The sequence below is a fragment of the Manis javanica genome, chromosome 8 (genome assembly GCF_040802235.1).
Source record: "Manis javanica isolate MJ-LG chromosome 8, MJ_LKY, whole genome shotgun sequence".
Lineage (NCBI taxonomy): Eukaryota > Metazoa > Chordata > Mammalia > Pholidota > Manidae > Manis > Manis javanica.
In genome coordinates this window covers 33674362-33692182 of record NC_133163.1, presented here as the reverse complement: position 1 = coordinate 33692182, position 17821 = coordinate 33674362, and the positions used below count along the sequence as shown (strand labels likewise).

The window sequence follows — 17821 nt, the reverse complement described above, 5'->3', positions numbered from 1 at the left end:
GAGGAACTTTTTTCAATATGATTTATTTAATTTACACAGCTCTTATTGACTATATGTTCAAAATAAAGTATAATCTTTAAGTGTCATTCTTAGTTTCCATTCTTTTTGGATACCTCATTATCTTTTCATATTTTGAATGTACATGGTAGTTATTTGGAATTGTTTATTTAGCAATATTTTTATTCAGTATCCATTTTGAAGTGCCATACTCTTTATTAATAATATTAAGATTCAGAATGTAAGCCACAGAAAAAATGTTTCAATTAAAATGAAATGAAAATAGAAAATTTCTAGGGAGGAGTAGCATCAAAATACCTTATTCCTGCAGTGATCAAAATACAAAGAAGGATCTCAGATTTTTAGAAAAGATAACTCATTTCTGTCTACTCTTAATGTCATATTGATAGAATTATGAAAATTTATGTAAATTTACAGTATTTTCCAAACTATAGAAAAGAAAATTAATGGAAACAAAGAGGCAAACAAGTGGTAGTAAAGAATTTACAAGTACCAGCAAAAAAGACAATTACCAGGAATGAAAACTTGGCATAGCTTTTTTATTCTTTTAAATTTGAATTGATTAACTTTCCCATTAACACATCCAGTGTGCAATAATTACCTTTTTGACTGTTTTCTCAAGTAAAGACTTTGCAACTCCTGGCAGGCTGTTACCTCACCCCTAGTAGCATGACCTGTGTGCCAGGGAAACCCATATCTCCCTTTCACTTAATTGTGAGACAGAAAAGAATGTGAAAAAAAACCAAAGATGCAAGGCTTCCATTGTAATCAACAACATTCTCTGTAATGTGTCAATGCATGTAAGAATGGAATAGATTTGCAATAATTTTTTAAAACTTCAACTCAATTTTTCCAAAATAAATAGAATTTATTTAAATGATTAAAAAGTATTATTTTCTGTTTCTATAAACTTTTTCTGCAGAATCCCAAAGTCTTTGGTTAACTTGCTTTAAAAAAAAACAATCAACTCTTAATATCTTATTTATCATTTGGACATAACACTGAATGATTCAGTGATACTATTGTAACCTTGAGACTATAATGCCTTACTAATTTCCTTATTTTGATTTTAGCAACATGGTAATAAGCCATTGGAATTTATTCAAAGTTAATATCATAGTTGGTACATTTACTATTTATTCTTCTTGCATCCCATCTAGCTTTATTTCATCATGTATGTTTTTATAAAATACATATTGCCTTTTCCTCTTTTTTTCATAGCCATAGTGATATCCTACTATAGAACCAACCTAACTTGAAAAAGTTGGGAATTACTTTTAGGATACTATGATGTGTGGCTCAAAATTACAGCAGTTATAAGAAAATACTTTTTTTCTTACAGAAACATGTGAGTGTATAGGATGGTAACTGGGAATTTACCAATAAAGAAGAGTTTAAATTGCTTAAACTATAGAAAGAACATTTTGTTTGTACCAAATTCTGATGAACAAATTCCACTTTGGATCTAAGGGCTACCCATTTATCATTGACACCCTATTCATTTGATCTGAGTATGGCAAGGTTTCCATCTATAAGTACTAAAAGGCAAGAACACTAACTCTCAGTTGAAACACTTTCTGTGACCTCAACATTTTTTTAGATATTTTTTAAAACTATGTCCCCTAAGCAATATCTCTCATTTTAATTAAGTTAAATGCTTTTTATAGTTATACAATTATTATTTTTAAAGCTTAATATTTTATATATACAAATGAATATATGTAACACAGATGTGAGTTATAGCACTCAATAATAAAATATACAAGATGAAATCAGAACACAACTTAAGAACTAATTCATTACCAATTCCACTGCATCTTTTTGTATTGCTAAATCATGACTTAATCATTTCTGATAATCATAACATTTGCGTTTATCCTAATTCTATAACTTCACATAAAACTTTAATATTTTTTAATGACATACAAACTGTATTGCTTGCCCTCTCATCACACTGGCAGGTAGTAAGCATCCCTAGATGGAAGCTACATATTTTAAAGCATAGAGATTTCATTGTAATATTCCATAAATATGACTTCTGGAGTAACTAGAGATTAATTAATGTACTTGTTTTCACCAAAGAGCTGTTCACCCCAAAATCATTCAATCTTTTTCAGTTTACACATATGTGAAGGCTGAAATATATGAGAATCATAATTTACCAAAATGTTCTCTCTAAATTATTCTTCTAAATTTACAGTGAAAAGGTGGGGAATAAATTACATTGGTGTACACTTAGAGACATCCACCGTGTTAAATGTTTAGTGTCTGTTAATAATCATGAAGCTTTATGTATGTTTATTCTTCATTGTAAAAGTTTTTTTTAATGTTGTAGTGATTCAAATCTGCACGTTTCACCTTCCTCTTAATCCTTGTTAGCTAATATTGTTCCTACCAGTGGTCATTTATCCACAGAGTAAGTATATGTATCAAGACTGCCTTCTCAACTATTTTGGTGAGCACAATGGATAGCTGTTAGGTCAAAAAGATCTTTCATTAGCTTCTGACATAGATTGTTGTGATAGTGGTTTTTAAGTGTTGCATTATTAGTGCTGTCACAATGAACTTAAGTAAACTTTAGAGGAATTTATAATCAATAGCAAACTGGCTTATATCTATGTTTTATATTAGGAAATCTTGGATAGTATCTTTTCTTTACAACCTTCTGTCATTTACCATACTCTTCCTACATCCTGATTCATACAACAAATAGCATCTTGGTAGCCAAAGTAAAGACAAGGAATCACTTTCCTTGACCACCGAGCTCAGAGGTTTCCCTAGACTTCCTCCAAAGCCTTTCTAGAACTAACTTCTTAGAGAACTTTACAACTATGGAATCATTTTGATAGGTGACTTTGTGAAATTAAGATGCTTTTCCCTTTTACATCCAAAGGCAACTCGGTTCTCCTAACATCTTAATTTAGACAGCAGGAAATAAGTATAATCTGGGCTAGAATAAATGCCCAACCAATTTCAATATTTTACTTCTAACACTCAGAGAATACATTTAAATTCAGTGCTCACAAATCATGCTCAGCTTTATAAATAGCTTGCTGTCTTGATTTTCCTTGTATGTAGGTCCTTTGTCGGCCATTTTAGATCTGTCAAGACTCTTTGTGAAGATATTTGTTAGGCCAGTCACCCCAGTATAAAAAATTGACACTCAGGAGAGCAGAGAGTAGGGATTTTGTTAATAACTATTATCATGTGGGAGACTGACTCTTATATAAGTGTCCTGCTGACAACATGGAAAGGCTACCACCTTTTTTTCTAATTGAAGTATCATTGATATACAATCTTTTGTTGGTTTCAAATGTACAGCACAGTGGTTCAGCAATTACCCACATTATCAAATGCTCACCCCCTCTAGTGCAGTTACTATCTATCAATGTAGAAAGATGTTACAGAATCATTGACTATATTCTCCATTCTGTACTACCATACCTGTGACCAACTGATCTGTGATTGTGAATTATTGTGCCCTTTAATCCCCCTCACTCTTCCCCCACCACCCACCCCAACCCCACCCCCTTGGTAACCACTAGTCATTTCTCAGTGTCTACGAGTCTATTGCTGTTTTGTTCCTTATGTTTTGCTTTGTTTTTTAGATTCCACAGATAAGTGAAATCATGCGGTATTTTTCTTTCTCCACCTGGCTTATTTCACTAAGCATAATACCCTCAAGATCCATCCATGCTGTTACAAATGGCAGAACTTCTTTTCTATTTATGGATGAATAATATCCCATTGTGTATATGCACCACATCTTCTTTATCCATTTATCTATTGCTGAACACTTAGGTTGCTTCCATATCTTGCCTATTGCAAATAGCATAATACCCTCAAGATCCATCCATGCTGTTACAAATGGCAGAACTTCTTTTCTATTTATGGATGAATAATATCCCATTGTGTATATGCACCACATCTTCTTTATCCATTTATCTATTGCTGAACACTTAGGTTGCTTCCATATCTTGCCTATTGCAAATAGCATAATACCCTCAAGATCCATCCATGCTGTTACAAATGGCAGAACTTCTTTTCTATTTATGGATGAATAATATCCCATTGTGTATATGCACCACATCTTCTTTATCCATTTATCTATTGCTGAACACTTAGGTTGCTTCCATATCTTGCCTATTGCAAATAGCATAATACCCTCAAGATCCATCCATGCTGTTACAAATGGCAGAACTTCTTTTCTATTTATGGATGAATAATATCCCATTGTGTATATGCACCACATCTTCTTTATCCATTTATCTATTGCTGAACACTTAGGTTGCTTCCATATCTTGCCTATTGCAAATAGCATAATACCCTCAAGATCCATCCATGCTGTTACAAATGGCAGAACTTCTTTTCTATTTATGGATGAATAATATCCCATTGTGTATATGCACCACATCTTCTTTATCCATTTATCTATTGCTGAACACTTAGGTTGCTTCCATATCTTGCCTATTGCAAATAGTATGGTGATAAACATGGGTGCATCTATCTTTTTGAATCAGAGGGTTCTTTTTCCTTTGGGTAAATTCCTAGAAGTAGAATTACTGGATCAAATGGTATTTCTATTTTTCATTTTTTAAGGAACCTCCATATTGTTTTTCACATTGGTAACACAAATTTACATTCCCATCAACAGTGCAGGAGGGTTCCCCATTTCTCTGCATCATCACCAACATTTGTTATTTTTTGTCTCTGCATAGTGGCCATTCTAACTGGTGTGAGGTGCTGTCTCATTGTGGTTTTAATTTGCATTTCTCTGATGATTAGCAATGTGCAGCATCTTTTCATGTGCCTGTTATCCATTTGTTTTTCTTTTTTGGAGAAATGTCTGTTAAGGTCCACTGCCCATTTTTTAATCGGGCTATTTGCTTTTTTGGGTGTTGAAGCACATGAGTTCTTTATATATTTTATATGTTAACTCCTTATCACATAAGTCATTTACAAATATATTCTCCCATACTGTAGGATGCCTTTTTGTTCTGCTGATGAAGCCTACTACCTTTCACCAAGCACTCTGCCCTGCCTACTTGAGGCATAAGTGTAAATCATCAGTCTTTTTCACTCCTTCCCTATCAACCTCTTGAGATCACCTAATTGTATATGTGGCCCAGAGTTCCCAGTGACACATAGGCCTGCCTTTAAGATTTCTGACCTCCACAGAATCTAAAAATATGCAGATGTGTTGTTATCATCTTTATCTTCATCAAATTGAAGACATTCTTTAAAGAACTTACGGAATGTAGTACGTGGGGATAAGTAAAACAAAATGGACGTTTTCTCCTCAAATGCTGCAAGCAGGACCATAGCTTCTTAACACACAGCCTAACTTTCTACAACTTAAATACTCACTGCAGTCTGTGAAGAGGTACAAACTCCCACCACCAAATATTCCTAAGAAAGCATATTATTTATATTAATTATATTCTGGGGAAACCATCTTTGCTTATTATAAATGAGACTCTGATTGGAAAGCAACAGGAACAACTGGAGAAAAGGAATTTTGCTCGTTTTCCTGTAATTGTATCTTTCAGAAAGACCTTTGGCTCCTACAGCTTCAGCTGCTCACTGTTGTTTCTCTACCAAATGCCAAACCTTAAACAATCATAATATCTAGTTGGGATGTTACGGCATGGTTCTCATTCAAGTTGGAAAGCTGAGGCTCCCTTTCTAATATCACATGCCCAAAGTTTATTCTACAGTAATACTTGGTCTATCTTGATCAGCAAAGAGAAGGGGTGGTTTAACATCTATTTAAGTACCACATATGCAAGAGAGACTGTCCTACGTGATGAAGTAATTTGCAGCATTACTATATACATACTGTTTAAGTTCCCAAGTAGATCATCTGGTTAGATATTAAATGAAATCTAATGTTGACTGCTTGGACGAGCTATCCATTGTTTAATTCTGAACCCTTCTTAGAGATACGGATATAGTTGCCTGTGTATCAGAGAGTATATCTGACATTTATTCTTTCAGTTTTCTTGCATCTGCTGTCAACTGGAAGCCCTTACCATTTTTCAATCAGTTGCATATTTCTCTCCAAATATTTTCCCTTGCTTTAAGCTTTTAGACTAAAACTTAAGGTAATACATGTTTTTCTCATTGAATTTTGATTACATTGAATCTGCAGATAGCTTTACGTGGTATGAACACTAAGAATATTACATCTTCTAATTCATGACATAGTATGTCTCTCCATTTATTTGTGTCATCTTTAATTTCTTTTAGCAATGTTTTATGGCTTTCATTAATACCTTATTCCTCTTTATGGCCAAATAATGTTTCATTGTATCTATGTACCATAATTTGTTTATCCATTGATTAGTTGATGGACTTTTGGATTATTTCTATCTTGACTGTTATACAGATATGTATATAATTTTTTGTGTAGAAATACTTTTTCATGTCCTTTCAATTTATCCTTGCCTTCTAAGAATAACTGAATTTAAATAATAGTAAGGACTCCTCTGAAAATCCAGGCTATTAAAGAAACATTTTCATATCACCAATATTTGCGGCTTTGATTAGACACAAACGAAATAAAAATACAGTCCACTTTCTTCAAAAGCTTAAGGAACCAAACACATACTTTCTCATACACAACAACTGGAAAATTCTTACACATAAGCTTTGCAAATAGTTGCAGATATATCACAAATTGAACATATAGTTGCCTAGTTAACAAAACATATACAGGAGTAGTGTTTGAACTGGTAATAATCAAGGAAAACTTAACTATCTTGAATGGTGTCTTGAAGTAGATCATGGAACATATATTGGTAATAAAAAGGAAAATGATAGTCCAAGTTTAGGGAAGTCATAACTATAAGCATGGATATCATAAACATGGTACTAAAAAAAACAGCTTGGTTAGAGCAGAGGAGTCCAAATGGGGAGTAGTAAGAGCAGAAGTTAGCAAGATGTCCCTCTCTATTTTATGTCCTCTTCGGATGAAGTTGTTTGCATTTGATTGATAGAACCTTTCTGTCTAGTTACCTGACATTTCCCTCCATAATCCTAATCATTTATTGATTCAGTCATTCAACAAGCATTTACTGGGTCCCTTCTAAGTACCAAGTACCATGCTTGCTCCTGGGGTTCAAAGATGAGTGAGATATGCTATGACAACAAAGAATTCACAACCTGATGGAAAAGTCAAGACAGTTTTATAAACAACCATAATACAATGTGCAAAATGTACAAAAATGGATATAAATGTTATGAAAATATAAAGAATAAACGCAATACCTCCAAACCATTTTATATGTCACTAGAGAAGTTCCTAAAAGGCAGATTTCATTATCTCTGAAGAGACTTTGACTCTGCTGGAAGATTAACTTGAAGTCATTACTCTGCTTAAAAATCCTTCATTGGATTCCCATTTTTATAAGATTGTTTAAACTCCCTTGATCCTGCACCATTTGTCTAAAATGCACACCCACACACCCACGTGGTTCTTACTTACCCTTTAAATCTCAGCTTAGATGTCATCTCATCTATGAAGATTTTCTTGATGTTCCACAAATTCTTGGTTAGGTGACTTTTGCTGTGTGTCTCCCATATCACCCTGTTTGTATCTCTGTCACTGCCTATATCATACTATTTTGTAATCATCTCTATTTCTCCATCTTCCCCTGTCTCACAAACACTGTTACATGTGAATTCCTTGAGGAAATCAGCCAGGTCTTACTAGTTTTTTTGTCTCCAGTGACTAGCATATAATACATTCCCAGTCTTTGATGAATGGATAAGTAAATCAGTCAATAAACTTATTTGTGTTGGTTAGAGACAGAAAACCAATGACATGAAATCTAAGATGAACCTTGAAGGATATATGAAATACACCAGAAAAGGGGAAAGAAAAAAGGTATTCCTGTCCAAGTTAACATTATCTACAAAGGCACAGAAACAAGAAAAAGCCCACCATGTTTTAAGATATGATAAATCATACTTTGTACCAGAAACTGGACACTTGTCAGAAAAAAAAGTCGATCTCAGTATGAACATTTCCCGTATTATGCTAGCCAAGTCTTAAGCTTGGATAGCAGAATTCTTAGAAGAAGATTATTTCTTATTATTATTATCATTATTAATTTGTAGCCTAATGAAGCATGGATCGGTTGTAACATATAAATAACTCTGTTATTCCTTGTCATACATACATCTTCTCAATCCAAAATTGTTGTTTCATCTTCATCAGCAATTTGAGGGCTCCTTTTTAGTGTTTATACATATGGTAGGATGTGGGGGAGGGCAATTATTATTGGAAACTTCCAGAGCAGTTTTTAGTTTAGTTTCTAGAATCAAATTTCATAAAATTATAATTAAGTAGACGCTGTACCTTAGGAACCCTCCAGATTGGAATTGCACATTAAGATCTATGAGTAACTCAGGAGTTAAACAGAAATCAAGTCAGCAGATACTCTTTTTTCCAAATTGGCTGTCATTGAGATCTTAGTCAACTTCCCCACTTCTGTGTGTCCAAATCTTGCAAAAGCAGAAAACAATCAGTATTCCTGTTCTTGGAGCATTATGTTAATTTATTTTTTACATTTTAAACCACTATGATATCTACAACTGCTAATAACAACAGCTGTGAAAAGAGGTACACAAATATCCATCCAAGTCTGTGCTCTCAGTTCTTTTGGATATATATATACCTAGAAGTAGAATTGCTGAATCATATGGTAATTCTGTTAAATTTTTTGAGGAATCACCTTGTAGCTTTTTTAAATGTCAGAATATAGCAGTAGAGGGAACACAAATGATAGTAGCTGTTGCCATTTTAGTAAGGATTAAAGTTCTAAGTCTAAATTTCAATCCTACCTTAGCCACTTACGAAATATATGACCTTGGATAAAGTGACTTTTCCTGTTTAAACTCTTTATTAATCTAGAAAATGAATATAATATTTCACTAGATTTCTGTGAGGATTAAGTGAGATTATATATGTGATATTACTCAGTGATTTATAAAATGCTGTATAGGCATTTACTAGATCAACTGGACCAGCTGCCACATGGGTGTCTGCTGTCTTTGATTACTAACTACTATTACTGAACTATTCAAAATGCCAGCAAAGTTATTCTCTTAGGTTCTGAGCTGGTGTAGTTTATACTTTCATTTGCCACCCCAGGCCAGATTAATCCCAGATAAGGAGCCACCCCAAGAGGTTTATTGTGAATCTGTGTAAATGCCATGGGGCTCACTACCAGGAACTGCTTTATAGCTTCAGGTTCATTTGGAAGCTAATGTTGTATAGGTAAATACAAGCCACACCCTCTGATTCCACCACTTGCCTGGTCTTACAAAAGTGTGGTCCATACCTCCAGGCTAGTTCCAAAACAGCTTCAACTTCCTAAGAGTATCTGAAGGTAGAATCTGCTAAATTCTCTCTTCTAATTCAGGTCACTTCTTTAAAAGGAAAGAGTCACTATCACTATTGTTATGGATCAGAGTACAAAATTTAAAACCTCTTTGTACTTATTTCTAGTTCCTGGCATATAGAAACCAGAGGTCCTAGGTACCTACAAAGGACAAAGCTAAAATCAAAAAAGGGACCCATACAGCTCTGGAAACAGTGGAATTTTCTAAATTATAGAAACATCTCATATAAATCAAGTCCTGTATTACTTAGAGTCTTTGAAGAGAAGCTTGATTTTTTTTCTCTTCCTCCTCTTCTCCCTTCTCCATATCCTATTTATTGTTCTTTTACTTGTTCAAAATAACAATAATAATAAAGATAGATTCTGACTAGAGGATTTAAGAAATTGGTCATCACTCTTTGAAACTTTTATTCTTGTTGGCACTAGTTTAAATTCCAGATCTCTAGCCCAAAATAACCCACTATCCAGAGTAGTTTGAATAGTCACTTCACAAGATAGTTTACTGGCCCTCTTCTTATAGTCACTAATTTTTTAGGTTAATAAAGCCAAAATCAAGGGCTAAAATTCAGATGGAAAGATAAGGAAACTCACCCTTTTTCTTTACTTTCCTTAAGAAAACTTTCTCATTATAAAAATTATATGTGATCATTATAGAAAACTTGAAAATTTTCAGAAAAGTATAGCAAAGGGAATAAAAATCATATGTAAGTCTAACATACCAAAATAACAAATGCTTTATATTTTCATGTATGCTCTTCCCATCTTTTTATATTGATATGTATACATCTAAACATAATTAAGATTATACACTACATGTGCAACTCTGCATGTTTTGTAAACATGACATAAGAATTTTTGTCAATTAATTTTCTTCAAATATTACTTTACCCTGCCTATTTAAGATCCTATATTACTGATCTTTCAATTTCTTTTCATTTTTCACTAATATAAACAACTCTGAAATAAACATGTACATAAAGATTTATCTGTTTTCTTAGGGTAGATTTCTAGTGAAATTACTGCATCAACAGATGTGAACATGTTTAATTAAGAATTGGCTTTTAAAGAAAATCATCTTTGAGTTGTTAAAGGATTAATGACACATCAACTTAAACACATCTTTGATGACTGTGTAGCTACTCATATTCAAACTGTCTCTACACATATTATTAATTGACTGTATCTAATCTTTGATTTCAGACACTAAGATGCATCTCCTCCTTGGGATAGAAATCAGGAGGTCTGACTGAGCCCAAGCCTTGTCAGACAAGTACATATGCCCATCTTCTTTATGACTGCCTGTTTAACCCATTGTTCTCAACATCCATATTTTCCTTCTTTTTTCTTCTTTCAGATGGAATGGGGAGAGTCCTTGCCCAAGATGTATATGCAAAAGACAACCTACCCCCCTTCCCAGCATCAGTAAAAGATGGCTATGCTGTCCGAGGTAAATATTTTGGTTTTCTTGAGTATCATTATATACTGTTTCTTTGTTTTTTGTTTGTTTTTCAGCTTTTTGGCTCAGCTTAGGCACCCAATGACTGATTACATCTGTTTCCCCCTCAGTTGTCAACATAATTTCATTCATAGATAACAGTATTAATCTATATTCATATATTTTCTGGCAGAATTTAATTAAAACCTTTCAGTGAAGGTACTATAATTACTTGAAAATTCTTGTTTACAACTAAATATGTAGAGACTGATTAAAACACTGTACCATAATTTTTTCTTTCAGCCTTTGTCCATACTAGATAGCAGTCTTCATCTGAAAGTTTTCTAAATATTTCCTAGTTGAAAGCATTTATATGGTTCCATGAAAGAAGAGCAGATTCCCCAACACAGGGATAAAGTGGGGTAGTCTTTTCTCCTGCTTTAAACTCCAACATCAATAACGGCATTATAAAAAGCAAGCATGAGGGAAACTTCTAATTCCCTGGGAGATGGCATATTTCAAAGCTCTGAATCCCCGCATGATACCAGCAGCTCACACCTTCATTGTTGCCTGAGATTACATAAAGCTTAAAAGCAAATACTAAGTAGTATTTGCATGCCCCAAGTCCAATCTAAAACCCAAAATGAAAATGCAACTGAGTTGCTTAGAAACTATTATTGGTTTACAACTTAAGGTTTCTATCATTGAAGAAATATCTAAAAACGTTGTGCCATCTATCAGAGGTGTTAAGAATGCCAATTCCTTTTTAGTGGTCATTTACAGCATCTCTTACTTGGTGGTGGTGGTTGTTTACTCTGTCCAGCCATTAAAATAATTTCTTCTTTTTTGTAATTAAATGAATTCATTAATTTCCTCCATGGTTCATCACTATCATTTCTTAGCAGTATCTTTTTATGTTGGAGGCAATATAGCAAATGGTTAAGGCTTTGAGCAAAGTAAGAGTGACCTGGGTTCTAGTACGAGTCCCACCTATGTAACTTTGAGCAAATCACTTAAACTTTTTAGCCTCAGTTTTCTCATCTGTAAAACAGCAATAATTACAACAGTACTTACCCCAACATGCTGTTGTGAGATTAAATGAGACTGTGGAAAGCCTTAGTAAACTACCTAGCACCAAAAGAAAAAAGTGTTCAATAATTGTTTCAAAAAATATTTAATGACAGTAACTATTATTATCAAATCCCACTTACTTAGATCATCTCTGAACAAAGAATAACATTCATCTAAATTATTACTCTCAGATTCTATGGAAATAAAATGGTAAGGAGATTAATTTATATTAGGTATTCTTTCTCAGGAACACTATCTTGGATGCAGCTTGAACTCACTAAATTAGAGTATTTCTGAAGACATAAATAACAAATTTGCAGAGGCTCGTATGTTTTTTTCTTCTAATTGTTTTCCTTCTTCAGTGTTTATTGTAATGAATATTATCCAGACAGGAAATTATTTTATTCTTCTGATAGCCTCATTGCTCTGTTTTTCCTTATTCCCCATCTACAATGTAAATTCGGTTTTGAACTTATAATTGGCAGCCATGTAGGATTACTGTAAAATAACAAAGAATTCTCACTTCTACAGTAGAACAAATGAAATACTAAGTGAAATACCAAGGGACGAGAAAGTCTATAGTTTACATTCTTGGTAATATAAAGTAGGAGTGAGAGAATTAATTATTTGAGGCAGAATTATTCTCAAAAAGAATGTTGTTTTGTGATTTTTGCATGAAGTAGCAGCAGCTCAACAAACAAAAACTATTGCTCTTAGATTTTCTAGTTGCCAAAAAGAGCAATTAGTCCACATGAGCCATAAGAGAGCCTCTCTGACACTATAGAATCTGTCAAAGACATTTTTATGTAAAATTACCATTCACTATCTCATTTATTCTTTTGTTTTGAAGTGGTGTTTTTAATTATTTCACACATACACACAAAATCTAAAATAACATCTCACTGTATAAGAAGTTCAGTGGTTCAACAGATTGTCTACCATACAGTTGATTCACATTATTTCTTTCCTGTGATGTGTTGCTAGTATCTCTAAGATATGGAACATATAACAGAGACATAAAACATAATGGACAACCGTTGTGAATATGGTTAAATATCCAAGTGGAAATGGTTGGTGTGTCTGTATATCAACATTATAATTAAGGCAGTGAAAGTCATCAGTGAGCTAAGAAGCATGGTCTTAGGCCTTTCTGTGTTATAACTGCCCCACAGCAGTGTTCTGGTAAATAGCCTTTAGGTTTGGTTATGACTCTACCACTCTACTCCTGTGCCTTCTTTCCACCCCATCTTCCTTTACTCCCACTCTTTTCTCCCCACTCCCTTTATTCTCCCTCTTTTTCCTTCTCCTCTGCCTTTGCCTTAGCCTTCCATTAATAACGAGTGGCACCTGTGAGCATGCTAACCCCCTAGGTGTAAAGAGGTTGCTAATTTGCTCTGGATCACTAAGCATTAGCTAGTATCTTCAGAAACATGTGGGATAAAACTCCAAACCAGTTGGAGGATCGCCTGCTTTAAGGTATGTGGGTTGAAAAATCAAAAGACAGCAAAAATGGCTAAGGAAATAAGAAACAGAAACAGCTATTAAAAAGAAAGAGAGAATAGAGTGTAAAGAAGGCAGGAGAGTGATGATGATACAAGTAATAGGAAGACCTATAAGCTGATAAGCCTAAAACTACATTCAAGAGGGAGAAAGTTTTAAAGATAAAAGCTAAGAAAAGAAAATGAAAGTAGCATATTACCAAATAGAAGCAATACAATCTTTTTATTCTTCATATTTTTGAAGTTACTTTTCCCTTCACAGTGATTAAGCTAATCATCTTGATGCATTCACACCCTGCTGTAGGTGTTGTACCCATTGTCTCACAATTTCTTCTTGAATTTTACTAAAGGCAGAAATATGTCAATCTCAAGTTCAGCTTTATTGAAAATGTTCAATTTGAAAGGCTTATCTCTTCAGAATCTGTTTTGGGATCATTTAGAAAAAGGGAAAATTATAAACAAGCCAGTAATTATTCTGAGAACAATGTATAACAAATAATTATAAAGGATATATGTCTTACCTGAAGGTTTCAGCCCCTGGCAAGTTCACTATGGATTCAGAGAGACCAAGAAATGACAACAGAACATGAACATGCTTGGGGTAAAAGGGTTTATACCTGGCTTTATTTTCAAGGCAGTAGGTCTTGAAGTGAAATCATGTCTGCAGGTCTGTAATCCACCTCTGTCTCCGCCTCTGCCCAGAGCACTAGATGGAGCTCTTGTATAGTGACTCAGTCAGTAACAGCTCATTGTCAACAGATGTGGAAGCATTAACCTAGCAGTAGGCCGGCCAATTACACCATCAAATAGTTGAGGGTCAGGTGAGGATCCTGGCCACAGAAACTTCTATTTTTCCCTACACTCCACCCCTCCAGGATTCTTGCCTCACAATCTACATGCCCTCAATCTTCCGCGGTGGTCCCTGTGCGAGAAAGCTGGAGCATTATAACCAGATTCCACAGCAGCAATAGAAGATAACAACACTATACAGATAACAACAAAAATTATGATACAGGTAACAAATTATAATAATCCCGAAGCCTGAGGAAATCAGCTGCCACCAAGTGGTCATTCCAGCTGTATTCAAACCAATTCTACTCATGGGTTCATGACTCACACCCTCTAAGGGAGAAATCAGTCTTCTGCAGTGGTCCCTATCTGAGAAAGCTGGAACATTGTAACAACAAAAATTATAATAATAATAATAATAGTAGTCATCCTCAAGCCCAAGGAGCTCAGTTGCAACCAAGTGGTCATCCCAGCTGTATTCAAACCAGTCCCAGTTCAAGATTCACCCTTTCCACAGGAGGAGTGGCAGTACTGAGAGGGAGCTCCATGCACTCCCAGCAAATAGCAATTTTTGCTAGGGTGTGTGCCCAATCTACAAAGACATTAGAGGAGATTAACCCTAAAGGTGATACAACACATGTTTTAGTGACATTAACATAGCAAATCTTGTCCATCAGAGTGTGGTCCTGTGATAGGACCATGGCAGGAAGCCAGTCCCATCTGGGTCTAGTATACCATGCCTTTACCCATCTCCATGTGGGGCTTACTGAGGGGTCTATCTATAGTGCTACTGGAGGTGCATGCACTGGCCATAATGATAAAACTCCCTGGTAAGATGCACCTACCTTCCAGCCATTTTGGATATACTACTGTAATTTTGGGGGGTCACTTTGCTTTTACTCAAGGAATACAGAGGAGGCCAACTTCCAGGCCTCTTTTGTTAAGTCCACTGGTCTTCACAACATTCAGAAAAAGCAACCAGAAGTCCAGTAGCTGTGTCCACATAAGTCATGGTATATTGGTGGGCTTCTGACACAGACAGTGGCCAAATATAGTCTATCTTCCACCTGACAAAGTATATCTGCCCCTTAGCTATTGTCCCATATTGCTGTGGGACTCGTGGTAAGTCCCTTTTAGAGCATATAACGCACTCCTGCTAGGCTCTGCTGACTTCTTCAGAGATCAAAAGCAGGTCCCACTGATGGACTATAGAACACATTGTCTTCTAACCCACATGTAATAAACATTGATGTAACCACTGGGCCATATCAGAGGCAGGCTTTCCTTCTAGCCAACATATCTGGGCCAATTCATCTACTTCATCATTTCCTTGGATGATAGCAGCAAATGGCCTGTCACATGATATACTGTAACTATTTTAGTCTGACTAGAGGCCCATAAGTCTTGCCAGAACTCTTGACCCCAAAGGGGTCAGTGACTAACCAGCCAGTTGGCTTGGTACCATGTCAGTAGCCACAGAGTCAAGCCTTGATAGATGGCCCAGCTGTCAGTGCAGATAACTACGGGGGAGGGCTCCTGGCTGATCACGAGCCACACTGCCTGCAACTCTGCCCATTGACTGCTTATCCCCTCACCATATTCCATCAAGATTGTCTCAGTCTTAGGATGGAAAGCTAAGCCCTTCATTTCAGGGGCTGCCCATGGCTGGAGCCATCTGTGTACCATGAATCTTCAGGTATACGGGCTCTTCCCTCCTAACAGGGCTCTCTGCTACTAATGGCTCTAAAGCAAATTCTTCTTGCCTTTCACTGATATGTGTGACTGGCCCCAATAAGCATTATAGTTCTTCCCTCAAGGGGCTGGTAGAGAGGGTGCTGTGTTGCTGTAGGTATGCACCCCACTTGGCTAGTGTAGGTGCCTGTGACATGCCATTCCATGACTTTTGGGTCCAGTCTTGTACCCAACCCCATGATGGGATAGGCCTTTATCACGGCCGCTCTGGTAATGGGTTCTGTAGCTAGCAAGACATGCTCCATGACAGCCAATTGTTTCTCCATTAACGTGTACCATAACTCTGCTCCTTTCCAGGGCTATGACCAGAATCCAATAGTTCATTCAAGCCACTGCCAGAGACCCCAGCCATAACCATCGTCAGTTGTACAATTATCCAGCTCTCAGGGCCTTGATGTGTCTGTCACACTCAAGGCCTGCACAGCCTTGATTACCCATTTTTCAGTAGTGAAAGCAGATACACATGTCTCATGCCAGTCCCACCTGACACCTTTACATACCAAACGGTATAAGGGCTTTAGATTTTGTGCCACATGTGTGATGAACACTCTCCAGTAGCCTAAAATACCCAAAAATTCCTATAACAATGCCACAGTTGTAGGGATAGGGAAAGCCTGGACTTCATCTATGACTGCTTCTGGGATAACAGGTCTTATCCAACGAGACAACCCCCAAGAATTTGACAAACCAGGTATCTGAACCTTGGTGCCATTCACAGCCCATCCTTTCTCCTGTAGATATTACAGCAGTCTAGGTGCTGCACCTTCTAGATCTGAAAGAGAATAAGAAGTGAGCATAATGTCATCAGTATAATGATACAGCCACACTGCTGTCAGTTTCTCCCAGGCTGCCAAGTCCTGGGCTACAAGTCCATGACAGGTGATGGAACTGTACCAATACCCCTGTGGAAGGACAATGAACGTCAATTCCCATCCTTCCCATGTGAAAGCAAACTGTTCCTGTCTTTCCTGTTCATGTAAATGGAAAAGAAGGCATTGGTAAGATCCACAGTTTAATGATATATTCCTAGTTCATGACTGAGAGTATCCGTCAGCTCTGCAATAGAGGGGATGGCAGCATGCAGAAGGAATATGACTTTATTCAGTTCTCTGTAATCCACAGTCATACACCAGAAGCCATCTGGCTTTTTTACTGACCACAACAGGGGATTGAAAAGACTGTGGGTGGGCTTTACAATACCCACCTTCTCCAATTCCTGGAGGGTTTCTCCAATTTCTTTATATCCTCCAGGCAATTTATATTGTTTGGCATTAGTCACCTGCCAAGGCACAGGCAAAGCCACAGGCAGGTGCTTAGCATGTCCCCTCAGAACTGCCTTCATCACACATACTCTCAGTCTGAACTCACCCACAGTGGTCTGCAACCATAGGCTCCACAGGATATCTAGTCCCAGAATATATTTGGGGGTGGGAAAGATATACACAGTATACTCCTTTGGGGGTAGAGGCCCTATTCCCAGTGGGATTTGGGCTTGTTTCACTCTGATAGCCTTACCCCCATATCCATCTGTAACAGCGGGGGTCCCAGGAAACTACTCAGGGTTGCCATAAATCAGTGAACATTCGGCTCCTGTGTCTATCAGAGCCAGGACACTTTGTATATTCACTGGGGAACAGTGAATTGATATTTTAACATGTAGCCTCCAATCCCTTAGGGCAGGTACCTAAACCTTCCCATCAGTCAAACTGTATCCCCCAGTCATCTTCCTGTGCAGGTTCAAGCACGGTTGGCTCACTCTCCAGCAGGAAGTCTTGCAGACACACAAGCCAGACTTGTGGCTCTGTCTCTGGCCTCCACTTCTTGATCCTCAGCAACTGGAACTGCTCCAG

General features: G+C 36.4%; 1 protein-coding gene across 15 annotated transcripts in view; it reads left to right on the top strand.

Annotated features, from left to right (window-relative positions):
* GPHN (gephyrin) overlaps positions 1-17821 on the top strand; it is a 710040-nt gene that overhangs the window by 603376 nt on the left and 88843 nt on the right. For all 15 annotated transcript variants that reach the window (XM_037005467.2, XM_037005787.2, XM_037005423.2 and 12 more), the window contains one exon: positions 10780-10872. In XM_037005467.2, coding sequence (XP_036861362.1) covers positions 10780-10872 — 93 coding nt within the window. The remainder of the gene's footprint in view (positions 1-10779; positions 10873-17821) is intronic.